This window comes from Propithecus coquereli, unplaced genomic scaffold, assembly GCF_000956105.1.
Source record: "Propithecus coquereli isolate 6110/MARCELLA unplaced genomic scaffold, Pcoq_1.0 Scaffold122, whole genome shotgun sequence".
NCBI lineage: Eukaryota > Metazoa > Chordata > Mammalia > Primates > Indriidae > Propithecus > Propithecus coquereli.
Window position 1 is genome coordinate 2642134 of NW_012136303.1, and position 22626 is coordinate 2664759.

The window sequence follows — 22626 nt, forward strand, 5'->3', positions numbered from 1 at the left end:
GGCGGGGCTCGCGCGTCGGCGCCAATGGGCGGGCGCCCCCCAGCCCCACCGAGTCCGCGGCGGCGGAGTCCGGGGCCGGAGCGAGCCGCAGCCGAGCCCGAGCCGAGCGGGCGGCGCCATGGCGTGCGCTGGGCTGCTCGCCGTGTGCCTGCTCCGGCCGCCCGCGCCCCAGCCCCTGCGGCGCCCCGAGCCCACGCCCGACGCCGGGCCTGCCGGACACGCGCTCTTCCAGGACGTGAGTGGGGCGCGGGCGGTGTCTCTCGCGGGGCCTCCCCAGGTCTCGATCGCGTCTCCCCCTGTGTCTCCCTGGCTCCGTCTCTGCGTCTTTCTCTGTCTCTGTCTCTATGTCAGTGTCTCTCCCTCTCACTACTGTCTGTTTGGGTCTCCCTTATCTTGACCTCGCTGCCTTTGTGTCTCCCGTTCTCTGTCTCTCTGAGTCTCCTCATGTCTCTGCTCCAGTGTCACTGCCCCTGCTGCCCCCCACCCCCAAACCCACCCATCTGTGTGTCTGGTGGGGGTGGGGGCTGTCAACACTTAATCACAGCAGCAGTCACTGTGCCCACTCTGGTGGCCCCAGGCTGGGCTGACAGGGTCGGGGGGGCGGTGGAAGCATAAGGAGCTCCTCACTCCTGACCCTAGTGCCTCAGGCCCGACCCGAGAGCAGTGGAGTCCCACAGTTGGTAAAGGCTGCCCACAGTCATCGTCTGTGGTCTCGGTCCCCCTCCCATGGGGCAGTCGTGGCCCTGCAGCCCCTTCTCTACCCTGTCCTGCCCCTCTCATGCCCCCACTCCGGAGGTCCCCAGCAGAGGGAAACGCTGTGCCACTGCCCCCTCCCCACTGACCCCAGTGACTCAGCACCTTGACCACAGCCCACCTGGCTGGAAGGGACCCTCCCATTTCCCAGGTAGGAAAATCAAGGCCTAAGGGGTTATGTCCCAGGTCACACGTGGAGGAAGGGACACAACAGCGTATGGCCCCAGGTGTCTCATTCCCAGCTTAGCACCCCTGTCCCCACTAAGTATCTCCATCTACCCCACCCAGACCTCACTGAGCTGCTGTGTGACCCTAAGCCAGTAACAGAACTTCTCTGGTCAGATTAGGGGTTAGAGTCATTCCTGAGCCTCACTGACCCTGAGAAAACAGCTGGAGGGGGTTGGCGTTCAGGACCCAGAGCCCATGGGGGCTCTTTGCTCAGGCTTTAGCCCGCCCCTCCTTGCCAGGCCTACTGGTCTTCCCCTTGCTGGGCTGCTTTAGGTGACCTGGGAGTGCTGGTTCCTGGGAGAGGAGCAGAATCTGTCTTGACTCCGCTCCTCTCTGCCTCTGTTGCCCTTTATCTCTGCCTCTCCGTAAATAAAATCTGCTGACCCTGCCTTCTGCCACCCTTGCTCCCCCTTGCACACATACATGTATATACACGCCTTTCCAAGGCTCTCAGAAAGTCAGCCTCATAGGAAGCCCTAGCCCTGAAAGGGTTAAGCCCAGGCTGCTCCCCACTGCGCTAGTCAGAAAACTGAGGCACCTGCAAAGAAAGGACTAGCCACTGCCTGGTGTCTGTCTCCAAAAAGCAGGCAGAGAAGGTAGAGTCTGGGATAGACCATGGCCACACAGCAGAGTTGCGGGTTCAGGTCTGGGACGGCTGCCCAGGATCCTTGGGCCGCATCTTGGCCCATTTCCCCAAACTTCCTCAAGCTGGGGCCATGCCAAGGGTTGATGCATCAGACAGAACTTGGGCTGGACTCTGGGTGTGGGAGGGAGGGATGTAGGGAGCTGGCCTGGAACTCTCCCCTCCCTGGGAGGCCAGGCCCTGCAGGAGAAGTGAGCAAGGGTGGCACCTGCTGTGTGCTCTTCCTGTGTCTCCTGCAGGAAAAGCTCCTGCAGGGCTGAGCTGGGTAGGGGGTTGGGACCAGGCTAGGCAGTAGGAAAGGCAAGGCAGGGGGCAGGCAGGCCAGCTGGAGCCCTGTTGGGTTGGGTAGGGGCTTTGGGTAGGGGCCTCAACTCCTAGGCCCCACTCACAGCTCCCTCCCCCCACCCCTTGTCCTCTAGGTTTTCCGCAGAGCAGACAAGAATGGTGAGTGTGGCTTCCCCTGGGTCCCACAGAGGGAGGCATGGTGGGGAGACACCCAGGGGAGAGTTGCGGGGTGGGGAGGGCACAGTCTAGAGTAGAGAAAAATCTTCAAGAGAATCAATCGAGGCATCCTTCCCAGAAAAAGTGTGGTCTGAGCCAGTTTGGCAGGATGGAGCGCAGAGGCAGTGTGGTTTGGCCAGGGGCTGGAGGCAGTGGCTTGCTTTCACATAGCACCCTGGCACAGTGATGGCTATTTGCTGCACATGACCTCCTGCTGTCCTCACAACCACCAGCTAGGTTGGAATTCTTCACCTCATTTCACAGACAAAGGAGCAGAGGCCCAGAGAGGTGAAGCAGGCTGCCTGAGGTCACACAGCCTTTAACAGGTGGGCCTCGAGGAGCCCGGGTCTTTGTGACAGTTGGTCCCGGGCTCCCTGCGTGAGGGGCTTGGAAGGGTGAGGTACCAGAGACCAGGCCTACTGGAAGATTTTACTCAGATTTGTGGAGGGCCTAGTAGCTTCCCAAATGACCAACCATCTGGACCCAGGGCGGGTGTGGAGGATACAGTTAAACCCACCACTTGGGCAAGGATAAGGCTGGGTCCAGTGCCCAGGGGGTCAGCTCCCCCTGCCCTGGGTCCTGGGCAGTCTCAGGCCCTGGTCTGGGAAAGCCTTGCAAGTTCAAGCAGAGGCCTAGAGGATCCAGCCAGCAACAGGTTGCTGCCCCTAGATGGCCTGGAACAGCCGGCTGACCCAGCCCGGAGCTCCTTTCATCTGGGTCTTCAGACCCTCTTGTGTCTCAGCCTCCTTGAGACAGGGTCATGTCCCCACTCCTTGCCCCTTCTCTTGGGGTCTCTTCAGATTGGTAGAGATGTTTGTCTCAACCTTTGGTCAGGACACCTGCCCCCACTTGGATCAGGGCCTTCTGTCAGGGGAGGCTCAGACTCTCCCTCAGCCGGGCTCCCCCCACCCATCTGCTCAGAGACCTCGCACATCATTGAGGCCAAGTCTCCAGTGTCTTTGACTATACCACTCGAATGCTGTCGGCCTCTGCTCACATGCCTCCCGTGATGGGGAGCTCATTCCCTCCTGAGCCAGCCTGCTGCTTCGTCCAGAGGCTCCAACTCTTAGGAAGACTTCATCTGCCCTGTGTCTTCTCTGTGAAGGTCCTGGGTCCAGAACACAGAGGTTCCCTCAACCCTGGAGCAAGGCTGGCCAGCATCTGGGGCAGAGACTTGGCTTCCAAGTCCTCCCAAGTGATGTTGAGGCCCTGCTATGCTCTGGCCATGTCCCAGCCTGTTTGTTTCTTCATTTAGCAAGCATTTATTGAGTCCCTACCCAATGCCATGTGTGTACTGCCCTGTCCCCTGGGTGCCTGCAAAGTGGGTCCTGTTGCCTTCAGTGGACACCTTTGAGGACCCCAGTCCTTTTGTCCCCAATAGTCAGGCCCCCCCACTGAGCTAAGTCTCCCATCCCACCTGGCTGGGTGGTTGTGAGATGCGATAAGGCCTCTGGGGGCCCTGGACCTGGTGGCAGGGGTGCAGTCAGGATTCAGGGATACCTACTTTGCTCCCTGTCCTCCCCCCACCCCAGATGATGGTAAGCTCTCATTTGAGGAATTCCAGAATTACTTTGCCGATGGGGTTCTCAGCCCAGGGGAGCTGCGGGAACTGTTCAGCGGCATTGATGGGCATTTCACCGAGTGAGTACGAGAGAGGGGATGGCTGGGCCATGGGGGGATGCAAGGCTAGGTTGTCCCTACACCACTGTGTCCCCTGCTGCCTCTGTTCTTTTTGGAGGACTCTTGCGATTGGGGGCAGGGAGAAAGGTGCTAAGGCTTGGTGCCAACTTAACCAGCCCGCGCACCCCCCCCAGCTCCAGCCTTGCCCACTACACTGCTTCCAGCTGGGACCCCAAAAATAGCCAAGTCTGAGTCACCACCCATTGCTCAGCCCTCCATTGCCGATTCCTGCAGGGACCAGAGGATGCCTGGGGACAGCTGGGCCCCGCCTGCTTCCACCCAGTAATGCAGGTGCACGAACACACACACATCTCCCCGCATGTGCTCCCACATATATACGTCTTGGCAAGAGTGTGCACACTCCTCTCTGTGCTCCCTCACATGGGTGCACACACATGCACAGCTGTTCCTTCTTCTCACTTCCCTTCTCTCTTTAGGATAAATCTCAGACTCTCGGAGGCTCCTGAGGCTTGGGCTGGAGCCTTCATTTGTGGTGTTCCCCTTCCCCCACTGGCAGCCTCCCCGCATTCCTTGTCCTTCAAGACCTAGTTTGGGCAGCCCCTTCTCTAGAAGCCCTCGCTGACCTATGAAGTGAATACCCCATTCCCCGCCTGGTCCTAATTCCCCTTCCCAACTCTGACCACTCCTCTCCGGCCCGCGTCCACATCTGTCTCCCCCTGGCCTGAGGTCCCCTCGGAGGCCAAGAGTGGGTCTGAGCCTTTGCCCTCAGAGCATTTGACAGGGGCAGTAGTACCCTTTCTCCTCCCCCAACAAGGACTGCCCATGGAGCACCTTAATCTGGGGTGGAGCAGGGGTCACCTCCTGGTCAGGCTGCATTGGGAGTCGGTTGGGAGCGGGGGCATTGCCTTCCCAGTTTACCAGGCCAAGCCTAAAGGTCTGAAGGGCACCTTCTCTTTTCCCTGCAGCAATTTAGAAACGGAAAAACTGTGTGGTGAGTAGGCCCATGGGAGCTCTTGTCTCCCGTGCCCCCTGGGTGGGTGGCTGTGGCGAGGGGGCTGTTGCTGGTCACCTGATGGGACAGGATGGGCTGGGCTTGGGATATGAGGCTTGCTTGGCTGCTGAATTCCAGGCTGGGTAGATGGGTGGGAGGCCCAGGAACCCTTGAGCACCAACTCTGCCCACAGACTACTTCTCAGAACACCTGGGTGTCTACCGGCCTGTGCTGGCGGCGCTGGAGTCGCTGAATCGTGCAGTGCTCACTGCCATGGACGCCACCAAGCTGGTGAGTGGAGTGGCTGATGGTGGGGGGCCCGCAGTGAGGCGGGGGGTGTCTGTTGGCCGCTGTCTTGGCTCAGGGCTATGGAGCTAGAGGCCTGGGTTCCAATCTTGGCTCTCCCACTTTGTGCCTGTGCCCCCTTACTCTCTGGGCCTCAGCTTCCTCATCTGTGAACCAGGGATCATAGAGCCTACCTCCACAGTCACTGGGACCAGTGCATGAGAAGGCAGGCAGGGACTTTTGTGTTTAGTTCTCTGCTCTGCTCCCAGCACCCAGAACAATGTCTGGCACACAGTACGTGCTTCATATCAGGAGCTGCTGCTGCTGTTTTTATTATTGGCCATTTGTAACTGTCCTGGGACTTTAAGCAGCCCAGGACCCAGCAGGGATGAGCTGGGGGGTGGGGCGGTGCTGTGCTCACACAAGTCCTGGTGCATGGAGCCTATGGGGCAGGGTCTGGCCCGAGGACATATGTGAGTAACCAGGTATGTGAGTACCTGTGTGTTTGTGCACACGTGTGGACACGTGTGTGCATAAGCATAAACAGTGCGGACAGCCAGGACTCCAGGACCTTGGGCAATGACTTCAAATAATAAGCCACCCCACCCTTTGTGTGTTCCTTTTTTTTTTGAGACAGAGTCTGGCTCTGTTGCCCGGGCTAGAGTGCCGTGGCGTCAGCCTAGCTCACAGCAACCTCGAACTCCTGGGCTCAAGTGATCCTCCTGCCTCAGCCTCCCGAGTAGCTGGGACTACAGGCATGCGCCACCATGCCCGGCTAATTTTTTCTATATATATATTTTTAGTTGTCCAGATAATTTCTTTCTATTTTTAGTAGAGACAGGGTCTCGCTCTTGCTCAGGCTGGTCTCGAACTCCTGACCTCAAGCGATCCACCCGCCTCGGCCTCGCAGAGTGCTAGGATTACAGGCGTGAGCCACCGCGCCCGGTCTGTGTGTTCCTTTTAAGAAATGTCTCCACCTCCCTTTGCCCCATAGCTCTTATGAGGGGGAGGGAGCAGTGAGCCTGACACTGCCTTTTACAGAAGGGGAAACTGAGGCCCTTGGAGTCAACAATCACCTGAGCACACAGCTGGGGACAGGGCTTCTACTGGTTGCTTTCAAGTGAGCGATTTAGTAGCTTTTTCAGAGTTGTCCTTTGGGACATGGCATGGAATGTGTGTCCAAATGTTACATGATGAGGGGATGAGGGGACTTCCCTATCTGTAGTGTGCACACAAATGGTGGCATCACCTTCCTTGTTGCCATGGAAATGGCCCTGGGGCTGGGCAGCTGGACTGGCATTCTCTGAACTGGCAGTGGTTGGGAGATTCAAACTGCAGGTCAAAAATGAGGGTCCTATGGCTCCTAACCACCTTCTCCAGGCCCAGAAAAGGGTAGGGGGTGGCCCATCGATACACAATTACCCCACCAGCTCCAAACATGAGACTTTATCTGGCACTCGATGCTTCTGATAGAGCTGCACCTCAGCCCAGGGCCTCTGCACCCCCCGTGGCACCACCCCCTCCAGTCCAGCCTGACTCAGTTGAATACTTCGTGCACCAACCTGGAGCCACACTCCTGGTACATGCCCCGGGTCATCCAGCTGCTTTGGAAGGAGCGCAAGGAGGCCACCATGGAGCCGCCTGTCCACACGGCCGTGCCACGCTGGGGCTTGGCCACCAGGTGGGGCCGCAGGGCTGTGAAGCCGTGCCTTTGGCACTGCGCCTCCAGCTCCTTGTCCAAGCGCTCAGCGAAGCCAGGGAAAAGCGTGGAGCCTCCCGCCAGCACCACGCTGTGAGCCAGCCGCGCCCGCAGTGTTGCGGGCATCTTCTGCAGCGCCTGGAAGGCCAGTACGTGCAGTCCCGGCTCAGCCTGGCCTACCAGGCCCGGCTGGAAGATGGGTTCGGGGCAGCGGAAGCGCTCGCTGCTTAGGTGGACGGAACACCCATTGCTCATTAAGAAGCTGGCCGGATGGTGGCGGGCAGGGTTATGCAGATCGCGCTCGAAATCCAGTGACACATAGCAGCAGCGCTTCTTGAGCTGTGTGATGGCCTTGCGGGACAGGGCCTGCTCCTGGAGGTTGGGGCACCCTGACACCAGCAGCTCCCGCAGGTAGCGCGACAGGGTGCTGCCTGCCACGTCCATCCGGAAGGTGGCCTCGTGCCACGAATGACCCGCGTAGATAGGCGTTGCGTGGCACACGCCCGCGCCCGCCTCCACTGCCAGCCCGGTGAACGCGCCGGTGGAGCAGAGCGCCAACAACGCGGTGCTGGCCATGTGGCACGCGGGCACTTCCAGGGCCTCGAACAGCAGCTCGGCCACCCTCTCGCGGCCCGCGGGCGGTGCCGACGGCGAGTCGCTTACCAGCACTGGCCACTGCTCTGGGCACACCCGCAGGCCGCCCACCAGCAGGCGCTCCCACAGCCCTTCCAGCGCCTCCCAGTCCACCACCACGCCGTGCTTGATGGGGTGCGCCCGCGCCACGCCGCCCACCAGCTCGCAGCCGGGCGCGCCGGGCAGCACGGGCCGGTCCCAGCTGGGCACCAGACTGGAGCTCTTCAGCACTACGCGCGGCTGGTCCTCGCCCGCGAAGCCCGCCTTGGTGAAGCCCGAGCCCGGGTCCACCACCAGCGCGAGGTGGCCCGGTGAGGGCCACCCGCGGGCCTGGCGCCTCCGGGATGCCGACGCCACCTTCCAGGCACGGCCCCGCCCTTCGGCGAAGGGCCTGCCCCCTCCGCGCGGCTGTGCCTTGTCTGCGAGGCCTCCCCTCTATCCTAGATGGATGGGATCTTGGCCCTGAGTCATGGGCCTAAGGCCTCTTTTTCTGGGCCAGATAACTATCCTTTCCAATTCTTGGCTCCGCCCCCTGGCCGTGAGGCCCCACCTCTTCGGGCCGGTGTGGCGGGCTCCTTTTCAGCTCGTGGGCCCGCCCCTGGGTGAGGCCCCGCCTCTGGTTCCGTGTCAGTCTCCTCTCGCGCTGGGCCCCACCTCTCAGCACGCGCCTCTGCTGTGCCTCTCCGCCCCCTCGGCCCCAGCTGAGGTCGATGCCGAGAGGGCCAGGCCAAATCCTTTTAGATATCGAGAAGCTACCCGGAGGAACAGAGCTCGGGGAATGAAGGCGCCTTGTGGCAAGGCCATCTGGACATATATCCCCCTTAGGCACCCAGGAGTCCAGCCCAGCCCTTGAGCCCCAGGCAGCCTCCTGGCATCTCTCACCTGGGCTTGGCCCAAGAAGTTCCTGGTTGTGGAGGTGGAGGGGCTGGTCAAAGGAGGAAGGAAAAAAAGAACTTGGATTGGACTCATTGTGACCTCAGTCCTCAGCACTGGCGGCGCTAACAGCCCCCACCCCCCATGAAAACTGGCCCCATCCTCTCTCCTGGACAGGGCCAAGGGCAGCGACTTTAGCATGCAGGGTTCTGGCCTCAGCTGCCAGCACAGCCAGTCTGATGCCTTCCCCAAACCACTTCGGATTATCTGATGTACTCGGGCCACATGGTAGGCTCCTCTGTGCGCTTAGCCCTGAGGTGCCTAGGCAGCCCACCTAGGGGCTCCATCTTCAGGGGCTTCCTCAAATGGACTCACGTGGGCCTGAGTTTATGACTTAGTTCTGAAACTGACACCACTGTGCAATCTTGAGCAAGTCCTGGTTTTTCTCTGGGCCCACTTTCTCTCTCCAAAAGGTAGTAGTAATCGTCACACACAGAAAACGGGCCACTTGTCTCTACAAAGCCTCATTATTGTCTTTAGGACCATCTTGGTTGCAAGTAGAAAACTCACTCAAGTGAACAAAAGCTAAAACAGGGATTTTTATTACAAGGATCTTGTCTTAGGGATACCAAAGGCGAGGGTGAAATCAAGTTTCAGGAGTAGAGTCTGACCATGGGGCTGTGGGGAACCCAGGCTGTGCACTGTCTTTGCATTGTGTTTTTATTCTTCTGAAAACTGACTTTAGCCTGTGCATGTTCATGTGGAAAACATGGTCTCTTCCAGCTCCTGAATTCCAGTTCCAGGGAAGGGACTCATAGGACCAGCTTGGACCAATCACATATGGCCAGGAGGCTGGCCCCCTGGAAAAACATGGTTGTCCTGATTGTAACCGTAGAGATGGTAGTTCTCATAAGCAGGGGTCATGCAACCTCCAGCCTGATGCAGGCAATGTGGAGGGATGTTGATTGCGTTGACAGTGACAAAAGTGCATCTTTAGGCTGTGTGCAAGGGCTCACGCCTGTAATCCTAGCACTCTGGGAGGCTGAGGTGGGAGGATTGCTTGAGATCAGGAGTTTGAGACCAGCCTGAGCAAGAGCGAGACTCCATCTCTACTAAAAATAGAAAAGTTAGCCGGGTGCAGTGGCACACACCTGTAGGCCTAGCTACTCGGGAGGTTGAGGCAGGAGGATCGCCTCAGCCCAGGAGTTTGAGTTTGTAGTGAGCTAGGCTGACACCACTGCACTCTAGTGAGGGTGACATAGCAGGACTGTCTCAAAAAAAAAAAAGTGCATCTTCTGCAAAAGAAGCTGGCTGGTGGCTCTAGTGATCTGGGTCCTTCACCCCTACTGTGTCTGCCCCCAAAAGGGGCATTCTGAGGTTGGTCACCAGTGTGTGGCAGGAAGGAAGGCTGCAGGTTTGGCAGGGCTGGGGTGGCATTAGGGTGTGGAACTGGATTTGGGACCCAGGAGCATGAGAAGCAGCTGGATCCTGCCCACAGAAAGTGTGCTTGGCCTCATGTGAGTGATTTAGGGAGCGAGCCTCACACTGGAGACCGTAAGTGACAGTGTGGCTTGGACTCATTGTGACCTTAGTCCTCAGAAGCCCCCTCCCCACCATGAAAACTCCCTGGACCCATCCTGTCTCCTGGACAGGGCCAAGGGCAGTGATTTTGGCATCCAGAGGTCTGGCCTCAGCTGCCCAGCACAACCAGTGGTTTGGAAGACGACTTTAGACAAGGTAGTTTGAGAGACAAGGGCTGAATCTGATGGAGGTTACTTGGGAAAGGCTGGGGCAGGGCGGGCGGTGAGTGTTTGGGGATTACCAAGCACAGTGGGGTAGGAGTGAGGGGCCAGAGGCCCAGGGATTCCAGCCTCTCCTAGGTGCTTCCACAGGCAGAATCTGAGTCTAAGGCCTCACCCCGGCTGACTGTGGGATCCTGGCTGTTCCTAGGATTCTGTCTGTCTGCGACACTCCCTCTGCCTAGGAGGGATTTCTGAATACTGGGGACTCTTGAAGGTGTTAGGCCTTTAATGGAAACAGGTCCTTCCTCCTCGTGCGGCCAAGCCTGGGTTTTCCTCAGTCCTCCCTTGGGCCTGGCAGGATCTGCTCTGGGTCTGGAATGTGGGGGGAAGGGGAACAGCCTCCGCCACTGTAGCAGGGTGACCTGGGGAGGGGTTCTGGTTCTGACCCTTGGCACGACGAAGGAGAAGGCAAAAGGCAGCCCTGGCTCCAGACCATGGCGGTGGCTCTGGGCCTTGGCTTCGGCTTCGCTCCAGGACCCCAGGCCCCCTCGCCCCCGAGGGCTCAGACAGAGCTAGCAGACGCCATGGTTACTATGGGCTCTTTATTGGGCCGGGTCCCGGGGCCGGGGGCGGGGGGCCGGGCCAGGCGCTCAGGGCCGCGGGCGAGGGCAGCGGCGCCACTGGCGGGGCTGGTCCCCCGCGCAGCGCCCCTCCTCTTGCAGCCGCGCGTCTAGCAGCAGCAGCAGCAGCACCAGAATCCTCTTCATCTCGGGCGCGCGCGCGCTCTCGCGCCGCCCCGCGCCGTCGCCCGCTCCGCGCAGCATGGGCGCCTCTGGCGGCACCCCCGCGGCGCCCGGCGCGTCCTCAGCCGGCCGCCCAGCCTCGGCCTGCTGCTGCCTCTTGTACACGGGGAAAAGCAGCACGATCTTGGTCTGGCGATGGGGCAAGGGCGTGAGGGGAAAGAGCTCATCCGCTTGGCTCCTATCTCCCAGGAATCCTGTCACCCTTCCATGCGCAGGGCCGGTGGGGAGAAGCACACTCTTCCCTGCTGGACGCCAGGACCACCGCCTCTGCTCTGGAAACCCTCACCTACCCCAGGCTGACTTCCTGAGACCCAGCTGCCTCCACGTTTATGGGATCCCTGTCTGCCCTCCCAGCCTTGATGCCTGGGCCAGGGCCTCTGCGCGCTTGAAGCGGGGGGATGCAGCACGCTTTGAGGCTGGGGGCCAAGAGAGGGCATAAGGGAGTTTCCCGTGCCCACAGCCCCAGTAGTACCAACCAGGGCTGACTGCCCACGCCAGCACCTCCACCCAGCGTTGGGAGACTCCATCTCGTGTCCACCCATCTGGGCTCCCACGTCTCATCCACTCTTGGTTTCTGGAATCCCTGCCCTCCCCTTTGGGCTTCTAGGACCCCTACCCATACCCATCTAGGCTCCTGGGACCCTCATCTTTGCGAGGGATTTTCTGACCCTTCTCTTACCCCTAGGACTTCTGCCCACAAGGCCTCCTAGCATCCCTTCCTGCCAGCCTGTCCAGAGTCTCCTGACCCCTGCCTGCCTCCTCACCTCACCCCACCCCTACACTCACACTCTTCTTCTTCCGCTTGAAGTGACTGAAGAACTGTTTCCACCTGGCCTTGTCCACGTCAGGTGGCCTCTCCTTGCGGGCCTGTTTGGGTGCTTTGGTCCTTTTGTGGGAACTGTTGTTTCCCATGGCAGGGCTGATCACCACTGGGGGCTACAGTCTATGCTGCCTCTGCCTGGTATTCCAGGCCCTGGCCCCGCCCTGTCCGGGGGAGGCCACATTGTGACCTCATAAGTTGAGGTCACCGGTTCTAGGGTCCGGGCTCCTCCTCCCAGAATTCACAGGTGAATCTGGGCTCCATTCATTCTGTGACTTCTGGCCTTGGTTTCTCAGCTGTAAAACTAGGCCAATGATTTATAAGCGAGGCAATACATGTGAGGTGGTTAGTGATAGAGAGGAATTTCTGTGACTTCAGTTTGAATTATGGCCCTGCCACTAGCTGTCTGATCTTGGCCAAGATTATTAACCTCTCTTGGCCTCAGTTTTCTCATCTGCAAAATGGGGTCAATTATGGTTCCTGTATTGTTATGAGGGTTAAACGAAATTCTTGGAATAGCGCCTGGCACAGAATGGGTGCTTTTGTCATCAGGTTCTTTGGTTGCAAGCAACAGAAACTGACTGATTGTCTTAAGTGCCAAAAAGGGAATCTTTTGGAAAGATTTCTTGGAGACAGAAACCCTGGCTTGTCTGAGAACGAAAGGACCCAGCCTCTTCTCTGTCCCTGTCTTGGGAGACAGCTCATAAGCCTGGCCCGGGAATTCCCATCTGCTGGCTCAGCTGAGGAGGTCATGGGCAGGAGATGAAGCCCCTGATTGACAGAGCCTCTGGAGCCCCGTTGTAGAGGGAGGACAGGCACCTGGATGGTGGGGAAGGGGTGGAGGTGAGGCGATTCTCAGGACACCTGTGACTGTTGGGTGTACAAGTGGGCAGGTTCCTTATTTGTATTATGTTTGACAACAAAAATTTTCTTGTGGTATTGGGAACTTAAGTTCCAGGCCCTGGGCTGAGTCCTATGTAGGAATTAACTCCTGGGGGCCTCCCAGCAGCTCAGTGTGATGAGTGTTATTCCTGCTCTGTAGATGAGGAAACTGAGGCACCAGAAGGTGCGGGGAGCGGGGGAGTCTGAGAATCCCAGGATGGGCAGCACGGGGCCTAGAGCACGCTGGCCCCTGCTTCTCCGCCCACCTTGGGAGGGGCCGCGGGAGGGAGGTGATGTGGGGCGGGGTCAATACTGGGGGGAGTGAGGACAGCAACTCGGTTGTCTTGTATCTGCAGCTCCTAGTAAAAAAGGGCTCAGTAAACGTTTGTCGCATGGACAAACGAATGAATGCATATGGATACGAGTTTTTCCTCACGTGTCAAAGTTGGGCCTTGGAGATCCTGTGACCAGCCCTCACCAGCCTAGCTGTGCCTAGGACCTCCCTGGCCACGGTGATGTTGAAGGTGGCAGCCCTGACGGGGAAGGGGCCATGAGGTCCACAAAAGCCAGGCGTGCCAGCTGGCAGACGCCTCCCTATGAGCTGGTCTCACAACCCCCAGGAAGGGAGGCCATGCCTAGACGAGGAGGGGTCAGGCCCTCCTTGCCCGCTGGCCTCAGTGCTGCCCTGCCCACGCCAGGTTTGCATGCCCCTGCCCTTGGCACTACCACTGTTGCTCTGATGGGCAAGAGGAAGGGGACCGGGGAGGCAGCTCCCCACTCAGAAGTAAATGCGCAGGCCAGGAATCCTGGCAATGGTGACCGTCCCCCTCGGCCCTCAGGAGTATGAGCAGGCCTCCAAGGTGGACCAGTTCGTGACACGCTTCCTGCTGCGGGAGACAGTGAGCCAGCTACAAGCCCTGCAGAGCTCACTGGAGGGGGCATCAGATACCCTGGAGGCCCAGGCCCGTGGCTCGAGGTAGGTGGGGACCCTGCCAGCCTGCGGGTACAGTTCATGAGTGCCCATTGTCCCCCCATCTCACATCCCTCATCCTCTTCACACTCCCTAGCGCAGCATCCAGGAGCTGGGGCTCCATGTTCTGGGGCTCCAGTTCTTGGCCCTGTGGGTCTGGGGGCAGTGGCTGACCCTCCACTCCCCTTAGGTCAGATGAAGAGAGTGTGGAAGCGCAGAGCAGGCCCCATGGCAGCCGGCGGGCAGGGCGCAGGGCCCTGAAGAGCATCAGTCGGTCACCCAGCTGGTCTCCTGGCTCCTCTGACAAAGGTGCGCCTGTGACAGGGTGGGAGGCCTGGCCAAGGAGGGTCCAGGGTGGGCGCCACATCCCCCATTCCCCTAGCGTCTGCTCCCCCACTGTCCCTCAGTTCGTCTTGAGAAGCCTCCCGGCCTGAGGGGCCCATGCCTGACCCCCCTCGGGCCCCCAGGGCGGAGCTCAGAGGCCGAGATGCAATGGCGGCTCCAGGTCAACCGTCTCCAGGAGCTCATTGACCAGCTCGAGTGCAAGGTGAGCAGCCACGGGGCCAGTGCCCCACGGGGGAGGACCTTCCCGGCATCTGCCCAAGTCAGGCCCACGCTCTGTGTCCCTCACAGGCCCCTCGGCTGGAACCCCTGCATGAAGAGGACCTGGCTAAGGGGCCTGACTCGGTGAGCCCGGGAGAGGGGCAGGCAGCTGGATGGCAAGGGCTGGAGGTGCCCATGAAGTGAGGGATCATGGGGCCAGCTGCCTACCCACCTTCTGCAGTGCACATGTGCCCCTTCCCAGGCCTGGCGGGCTCTGTGACCCTGCAGAAACCACTGCCCCTCTCGGGGCCTCAGTTCCCCTGTCTGCATGTCTGCAACCAGGGCTGGGCCAGCGTACCGTGAGCAAGAGGGACACTGGCTGCATCAGGCAGTGCCTTTGGAGATGGGAGAGGAGGATGGAGTCTGGGACGTCCGGGGGCAGGTTGGCAGCAGGAGCCCCTGCGCAGGGTGGGCTGGACTTGGCACAGGTCAAGAGGCTGGGGTCCTCCGGGAGGCCACAGCCAGCTCCTCACCCTGCACCCTGGCCTGCCCTGCCCTAGCTGACTGGCCACCTCTCTTGCCAGCACATCTTCGTGGCCCAGAGACAGGTCCAGGTGGCAGAGGAAGCCCTGCAGGACTTCCACCGAGCCCTGTGCTGCTATGTGGACTTCACAGGGGCCCAGAGCCACTGTCTGCAGTGAGTCCTCAGCCGGCTGGTGGGACCTGAGGTGGGGAGGGGGTGAGCAGGGAGGGGTGCTGGGCTGGCTGACCTGGGCCAGGGCTCCCATGGGACCCCTGGTTGGGTGGGCAGCGGTCGTGGCAGCTCTGGCCTGGCCTGGCCCTGTCTTTGGCCCCACAGTGTGTCTGCCCAGAAGATGCTGGACAGCGCCTCCTTCACCCTGTATGAATTCTGGCGGGATGAGGCCTCCTGGAGAAGGTATGGGTGATGGTCTAACAGCCGCCGTTTATGAAGTGTGGGCCCTGGGGTGAGTCAGGCTTGGGTTCAAATCCTCCTCTCCCACTTACTGGCTCTGTGACCTCAGATGAGTTGGCTAACCCACCTGAGCCCCAGAGTCCTCTTTTCCAAAATGGGTGTGACAACAGTTCCAGCCTCCTGTGGGCTAAATGAGATGACATGTAAAGAATTGAGTGCAGTGCTAGGTACACAGTAGGCACTCAACAAGTATACACCAATGTTGCTGTGCGCTACACCTTATGCCAAGCACCTTCATTCAATCTTCATAGTATTCCAGTGAAGCAGATCCTTTGTCCCCATTTCACGGAAGAGAAAACCGAGGCTCAGAGCCAGCCTGAGGAAGGCCTGGGATCTGCATCCAGGCAGCAGGACTGGGATGGGCATGGGGAGACCCAAGGGTGCGTGGCTGTAGCCTTGGTCCCCTCTGCAGGCACCAGCAGTCGTCCTGCAGTAAGGCCTTCCAGCGCACCCTCATTGACCACCTGCGGGCTCCGGACACCCTCAGCACTGTGTTCTTCCCAGGTGTGCTGCAGCCTGACCCCTCCCCCCAGCCCTGGGACCAGGAGGGGCAGTGGCCCCGATGGCTCCTGACTCCCAACTCCAACCCACAGCCTCCTGGTGGACTGTGGATAATAACTGAGCCTGAGCTGCATAACCAAGGACCCTGGGGCCCTGCCTGCCTCCTTTGGGAACCTCTGGACTGGTCAGCTCAGCACCAAGACCAAGGATCCCGCCTCCTTCTAGGCCTGGGCCAGGCCCGCTGGCACAGGGTCTCTCAGCTTGGGGATCAGGGACTGGGCCGCTTGCTTTCTATTTATTTATTTATTTATCACAGCATATTTTGTTGTTTATAGCTTTAGTCTCCATGGCACTTTGGCTTCTGCCTGGCTCAGGAGGCCTGGATTCTGGTCCCCTCTGCCCCTGCCTTGCTGTGTGACCCAGGGCAGCTCCCTCCCCTCTCAGTGTGGCCCTCAGGCCATCTGGCTGCCTAGTGGGTGTCCTGCTTTCTTCCTGCTATCTCGGGACCAGGCTTCTGCTCTTCCCCAGCCAGTGGCAGAACCAGGCCTGATGCTCAGGGACCCCCCAGCCCCTCACACCTCAACCCCTGAGGCTGGGCCAGATCACTTGGCAGTGTGGGGTAAGGGCCTGGGTGTCCCCAGCATCCTCCTGCGCTGGCAGGCCCCTGACCCTTCCAGCACCCATGGATGGACCAGAGACCTCTGGAGGATCCTGGGTTGGTTTGCATGTCATTTGCATATCATTTGCATGCCTACACCCCACCCATTCTCAGGGCACTGTGGGGAGCCCCAAGGTAACCTTGCCAAGTAGCAATAATTTGGGCCCAGGGTTGCCTGCTGCCCCCAGAGACCTCTGAGCCCCAGCCCGGGACCCTGGCACAGAGGCAATAAAGGCAGTGGTCACCTCTGGTGTCGCCTCTTCTCTCTTGCCAAGGCCAGGCTGTGGGGTCTATATGCCTCCCAGACCAGAAACTCAGGGCAGAAAACCTTTCTTTGGAAATCACCTGAGTCCCGTCTGGAACTCCCATGGTGGCAGAGTGGCAACTTCATCACAGCTGGTGAAGGTTTCCTCGATTCAGGGCTGCTCAGCCCTACAAACCCTGTTTCTGGGGTCCAGCCTGGGAAAGGGAGGTAACATGGTCTCTGCTTTCAACCTCTCAAAATCTGCTGGGGCTTCTAGCTTCACCCCACACAGAGCCTTCTCAGAGTCCCAAATAGCTTGGCTGCATTCCTGGAAGACCTGTCCCCAGACAGAACCTCCCCTGCCAAGTTGGACTTGTCGCTGCCGCCACCACCTGACGTAGAGCAGTTCCAGGAGAATAATGGCTGAGTACCAGCCGCTGGGGGAAGAGAGTGGGGGCATGGAGGGGAGGTGACCAACGGGGACACCTAGGCATCTGACCTGGTCTGGGGTGTTAGGGTGAGCAGTGTTTCAGGCAGAGGGAACGGCCCCGTCAGGGGAGGTGAGCTTGGGGAACCAGGGGAAGCCCAGCAGCAGGGCCGAGGCCAAGGTGAAGTTGGGGACCAAGGCTGCTTCCTCCCAAGGAAGCCATAGTAGGTTTTAAGCCAGAGGTGAGTGGCCAGTGGGACAAGTGACATTTTGCCGATGTTCCCGAATGCCCTGGTGGTGCCAGGTCCTTGCTGGGCACTGGGGCATGGCTAGAAAGGCAGCTCAAATGGCACCAACTTGAGGTGGGCATCCCAGTCCGGGGCTCCAGGCAGGGTTCTTCCTGCGGTTTCTCCCCAGCAGCCCCTGCAGGAGACAAGAGTTTCCTCCACGACCTGACCTGGCTGCCCAGGCCAAAGAGCCAATGTGAGGATCCCTGGTGGCTCTTTGGCCAGTGCCAGGCTGCCCTCCTGCCACCCTACTTCCCAGAGCCCTGGCAGCTCCTAGAAAGTGCTGCTGGCATGTGAGCCACACCCGGCTCGGCCGGCCAGGGGAGGTTTGTTCCTCGCGTGCCATCGCACGTACGTCCTTGTTAGAGAAGCAGCCGATGGAAGTAACGTGCTTCCTGCCTGTGCTGTGATGCCATCTCTTCTCTTGCCTTCCACAGAAACAGCAGTGACAGCAAACCCTCAAAACTGAAATACACTTCCCATTGCCTTCGTTAAACAAAGATGCCACAGCCCTCAAGCTGACACCCCTGGAGTGGGTGCCTCCTTAATTTTGCACTGGAGGCACCTTGCCTGCCTCGCCCTGCAGTGGGGTTCTTAAAGTTCACCCCTTTTTAATAGTTTTCAAATAAGATGGGCTGTGTCCTCCTTCCATCTGAAGGCTGGAGATTCAGGGGCGGGTCCCATGGGGTCGGGAAGGTCACTTGGCAATGACCAGGTTTGGTCCGAGCTAGAAAAGCGAGCAGAGGTCTCAGTGCGGACGCAGGACACGGGAAGCAGAAGGGAACTGCAGAGTGTGAGGGCCACCGGGGCTGAGCTGTCTAACAGGTGACAGTGAGCCAGGAGGGTGCCAGACAGGAGTGACAACATGGGTGGGTGTGGGGCTGGACGCAGACAGGGATGGGGGTAGGGGGGCTACAGCTGCAGTCACAGGAAAACAAACTTCTGAGCTGGGGTCAGGGCTGTGGGGACACATAGGAGGTCCCCAAGCCTTTACTTGTGTCAGTTTATTCCCACAAACCCACCTGCATTTCTACCTTGCCATCAACACTGTACCCCCTCGCCCTATCCCCCAAGTTAGGGCCTCCATCCCCTCTGGCCTGGAAGACTCTAGCAGCCTTTTATTTTAGAGATGGGGTCTCACTATGTTGTTGAGGCTGGTCTCAAACTCCTGCCTCAAGTGGTCCTCCCACCTTAGCCTTCCCAAGTGCTGGGATTACAGGTGTGAGCCACTGCACCCAGCCTGTAGCAGCTTCGTTATTGGGTTTCCATTCCCCACTTCCCCTGACCCCAGTCCATTCCCCGTAAAGTGGGTTCAAAGTTTTGAAAACCACCCTCCTCTGGCCAAGACCCTTCAATGGCACCCACTACCTTCAGCGTCAAGATCATTTGATTTCTTGTTCTGGCATTCAGAGCCCTTAGCAGTGAGTCCCTACTCCCAATTTGTGCAGCCTCCTCCCTCAATCTCACTCCAGCTGAGCGGGGTCATTTGCAACCTTGGTAACCCCCTCCGTGGCCTTTGTCCCAAGCCACCCATCTACTATAGAAACACCTCAGCTGTAAGGAGCCGGTCACAGCCATCAGGCCTGGGGCACCTTTCCCAACCCTGCTTTTGGTAGCTGAAGCCCCTTTCAACAGCCACTGGGCACCTGCTTTGTGGCAGGTGCTGAGGACGATGAGATGTCCCAGGTTGGTGACAGCACCCAGGTCAAAGGCAGGTGGAGTCCTGAAGTTGGGAGAGCTCAGGGCTCCTCAGCCAGCTACCCCCCCTCCACCCACTCCCTGCACCTGCCTCCTCCCTCCTCACACCTGCACCTGTGACTCACCTGTGCATGTTCAAAGCTGTCCTGGGGACTGAGCCAGTGCCAGGCCAGAGCTGGAGAGACAGCAGCAGTCTAGAGGGTGGCCACTGCCCTACGGTTCTCTTCACAGCCTCTGATGGGTTGAAAGGAAGGGACTGAGAATGAAGCGAGTCTTCAGAAGTTATTCTTGAAACAGATACCACTACTCGAGCAAGACCCATGCAGGGTGCTGGGGACTAAGGTGAACCTTCACGGAAATCACAGATAGGCAGGGAGGGAACCAGGTTACAACGGCAGCCACAGTTTACGAGGGCTTCCTGGGTGCTAGGCCCTGTGCTAGGGGCAATACCCATGTGATCACATTTCACCCTCGCAACAACCCAGTGGTGTAGGCATCGTTAGCGCCCCCAATTTCAAAAGAAGAAACAAGCTCAGAGAACAAGTGCCTTGTTCTGGTCACACTCCCTTGGCACCAGTAGCTACCTGCCAGTGTGAACAGCACTGAGAGAAGGCATCCTCCGGTAGTACCTCTGCTGACACCAGCCAGGCTGGAGGAGACAGTAGCACGTATACCCAAAGAAGGAGCAACGCCAGGCTCTGGGGCCTGCAAAGTGGCAGATGGGGCAGCGAGGAAGAGCCCAGTGCAAGGTGGAAGGTGGGGGACATGGAGGCTGAGTTTTCTGATCACTTCTGGAACTCCCTAGGAGACACTGAGAGAACATTAGCAGAACTTCTGGGGCAGAAAGGCAGCCACAGAAAAGGTCGGTGCAGAGGGGATGGCAGAAGTTGCTGCGTGTGCACCCTGGAAAGGAATCTGGCTCGTGGATGGAGGTAGCACAGGCGGCAGGTCCAGCTCTCTCCGCAAGAGGGCGCCTGGCAGCAGGCGACGAAGCTGACCCAGGCATGGAGGTGGCTTGTTCGGGTCCCTCAAACCAAGGGGAGCAGGAAAGACCAGCAGTCAGGAACAAGCAGAGAGGGGCTAGAAGAGTTTGGCTCCATGTGTTTTTTTCATCCTGAGATGACTCAGGCCGGTTAGTTCCCTTTATACTGAGAAACACAAGTCAATAGGCTCCTTGGCGCCTGTGAAAGGGCTCTCCCCTCGCAACCCACCTTCCAGAAGGAGTAACGCTTTCATGTTTTCCACCTCTGTCTCTCTCTGACAAAGGCAATGTGCCGCTAATTTTCACTTCAGTCATCTAATCTGCTGTTTAATAATGCACCGAGTATTTCAATGATTGTCATTTTCAGAATTCTATTTATTTTTAAATCTACCTAGCCATTTTCAGAGACCTTACTTTTTGCTTATTTTTCTCAGCACCACCTTCAGAAGTTCCATAGTTCTATTCTGCATCTGATAATTCCGGTATCTTAAGTCCCAGGGGTCTAAATCAATTGTCAACTGCTCCTGCTGACTTGCTCGTGATGGCTCGTTTCCTTGGGTGCTCAGTCCTTCTCCTGGCCAGCTCTTCATTGGCTGGGATGTAACACGCGGGCATGCGGAGGGGCCTTGGGTAATCATCGTAATTTCTCAGCCCCGGATTCCTTACCCGCTGGAGCAGTGTAACTCAGAACTCCTGTCCCAGGAGACCAGACCTAAGATTAGACAGTCTCTAATGAGATTCCTTTTTTCTTTTTCTCAGGCAGGGACGTGAGGTGTTTCCAGTTCAGTTCCCACTGCAGACAGGCAGCTGTTCCCCGCTGCCTTTTCACGGGGGCCCAGGCTGCGTGACCTGCCTCAAGGACAGGGCCTGGCTTTGGTTTCTCCACTTTGTACAGGCGCAAAGCCCAGCTGCACGGTCCCCTCCAACTCTTGAGTTCTTGGAATTTCTTTTTCCCACAAGCAGCACAAATTTTCTCTTCTGTATTCTACTACCTCTATGGTTTCAGCTTACTTTTTTTCTGGCCCTTGGGGGTTTCTTAAACTTTCTCATCAGTGACCTCAGCAATGCAAAGTATATTCACTATAATTTATCTGTCATCTGAGCATTTTGTAGCAATGAAAAATTTTCAGTCTGCCATTTCTATGGTAAATTCCCTTTATACCAATACAGTGCTCTCGTGCAAGGCTCACAGTCCCATGGCTGAGATCCTGTTGTTCTAGGTGGACTGTAGCATAGCCTGGAAAGGCTTGCAGTTGGCACCACCTGCATACAAGATCACACAGCCAAGCCCCCACCTTGCCTTCTGGGGCCAAGGCTACAGCCCAGCCCTTCTCCTTACCCTGAGATCTGGAAAGCAATCCTCCCTTTGCATTTGGGGACCTGTGAAGCTGGTGTTGTCAACCGACCTCTCGAAGAGGCCACAGCTTACCAGCTAGTCAACCGGACTGACAGCCCAAGGCTCTGCACACAGGTGCGCCCGTACCGCTCTTAGGGTTGCGGAAAGTCTAGCCAGAGGCTGCCGTAGACGCTGCAAGCTGGTGGGCTTTCATGGAAAGTAGTCTGAACCAGTTTCAAGCATGCGAGAAATGTGCAGTATTAAAAAAATCTCACTTTGGAAAATTATCCTAAGGAAATAAGAATGTGAAGGAAGATGTTTACTTCAGTATGTCATATAGGAAAACCTGAAAGCAATCCGACTGCCCAACAGGAGGTGAAGAGTTAAAAAAATTTATGGCCTCAATTAAATTACGCATCCATTAAGCAAATAAATGTGAAGGCAATGGTGAAATTACTTACGATTTAACATCAATGTAAAAAGGACATAAATGAATATTCTTAAGTCCAGAAAATGTTGGCATTTGTGTTCAAATGTTCTAAGGAAATACGTAAGTTATTATACAGAAGTCCACTACCCTATTTTTCAAACTTTGTGTGGTTGAATTTTCCTTCCTTTTTCTCTTAACGGTGAGGGAAAGAGAACAAGGAACTGGGAGTGTCTGTGAGCTGTCGGTGGCACGTGACTGCAGGCCCACTGGGCACAGGCCGGGCAGCTGCAGCTGGCTTCCCGGAGAGGCCCAGCTCCAGGCCCGGGGAGTTCCAGCTCCCGGAACCTCCTCCTCGGCAGCACCTCCCGCTCTCGTTCCCCCGGATGCTTTAGGCTGTAACAAGGACCGGGCAGAGCCTCTCGCCCCTTCCCCGAAGGTATGAGAGAATCGGGGCAGGCCACCTCGCCGTTCCTCCCAGTCCCATGCTAGCTTGAGTCAGAAAAGGAATATAGCCTTTTATTGACTACTTTAAGTAGAACAAACTAAATACATATTTAACAGTTTTGGTTTGTTTATACAGTACATTAAATAAGTTATGCACAGAGTTAAGTAACAAAGCTTCCTACCAGAGTAAAATGACAAAGCACAGAAAAACCAGACTCTAACACATCCTGTGGGTGGCTTCACATTCATCATCCCCCTTTTAAAAACCACGCTTGGAGGCTTCATTTTTTATTTATTTACATTATTGGCTTTCTTTTGTGAACGGAGCCTTTGTAGCCTCATCAGGAACTTGGAAAGCCACGTAAGTGGACCCAAGGCCTCTTAGCCGCAGTCTGTTCACCATTCACCTAATGCTTATTGCTGCTTCTCTCTGCCCACTCCAAGGCAGGGTCGGGGCTGTCCCTGACAGACACCAGCCGCACGTGCCCTATTTGGTATAAGCATCAATGGGAGTGTACACGGGACAGTTGGAGGCCTGACCAGAAGGGGTCTGCAGGGGAAGCTCTAGCTCTCGGGCTGTGGAGCGGGAGGTGGGGGACGCCAGGCCTGCCCCTCAGG

General features: G+C 57.8%; 3 protein-coding genes across 3 annotated transcripts; 1 reads left to right on the top strand and 2 right to left on the bottom strand.

The window, feature by feature from the left end:
- Positions 1 to 91: 91 nt before the first annotated feature.
- Positions 92 to 16014, top strand: NECAB3 (N-terminal EF-hand calcium binding protein 3). The gene is made up of 13 exons (XM_012637717.1): positions 92 to 235; positions 2044 to 2068; positions 3658 to 3766; positions 4732 to 4757; positions 4951 to 5048; positions 13334 to 13470; positions 13655 to 13773; positions 13932 to 14011; positions 14098 to 14151; positions 14592 to 14704; positions 14867 to 14944; positions 15414 to 15505; positions 15595 to 16014. The coding sequence occupies exons 1-13, from the start codon at positions 119 to 121 to the stop codon at positions 15621 to 15623; spliced, it is 1077 nt and encodes a 358-aa protein (XP_012493171.1). The 5' UTR covers positions 92 to 118; the 3' UTR covers positions 15624 to 16014.
- Positions 6580 to 7317, bottom strand: ACTL10 (actin-like 10). The gene has a single exon (XM_012637718.1). It carries the CDS (start codon positions 7315 to 7317, stop codon positions 6580 to 6582), a length of 738 nt encoding a protein of 245 aa, XP_012493172.1.
- LOC105827506 (chromosome unknown open reading frame, human C20orf144) lies at positions 10640 to 11704 on the bottom strand. The gene is made up of 2 exons (XM_012665706.1): positions 11579 to 11704; positions 10640 to 10921 (listed from the first exon to the last, which is right to left on the bottom strand). The coding sequence occupies exons 1-2, from the start codon at positions 11702 to 11704 to the stop codon at positions 10640 to 10642; spliced, it is 408 nt and encodes a 135-aa protein (XP_012521160.1).
- Positions 16015 to 22626: the final 6612 nt, after the last annotated feature.

Bases quoted from the DNA above. Each gene is read 5' to 3' on its own strand.
- NECAB3 (XM_012637717.1), top strand. From the start codon at position 119: ATGGCGTGCGCTGGGCTGCTCGCCGTGTGCCTGCTCCGGCCGCCCGCG. The intron at 14,705-14,866 runs GTGAGTCCTCAG...TTGGCCCCACAG, and splicing joins GCCCAGAGCCACTGTCTGCA to TGTGTCTGCCCAGAAGATGC. The intron at 15,506-15,594 runs GTGTGCTGCAGC...TCCAACCCACAG, and splicing joins CAGCACTGTGTTCTTCCCAG to CCTCCTGGTGGACTGTGGAT.
- ACTL10 (XM_012637718.1), bottom strand. From the start codon at position 7,317: ATGGCCAGCACCGCGTTGTTGGCGCTCTGCTCCACCGGCGCGTTCACC.
- LOC105827506 (XM_012665706.1), bottom strand. From the start codon at position 11,704: ATGGGAAACAACAGTTCCCACAAAAGGACCAAAGCACCCAAACAGGCC. The intron at 10,922-11,578 runs GTGAGTGTAGGG...CCCCATCGCCAG, and splicing joins TCAAGCGGAAGAAGAAGAGT to ACCAAGATCGTGCTGCTTTT.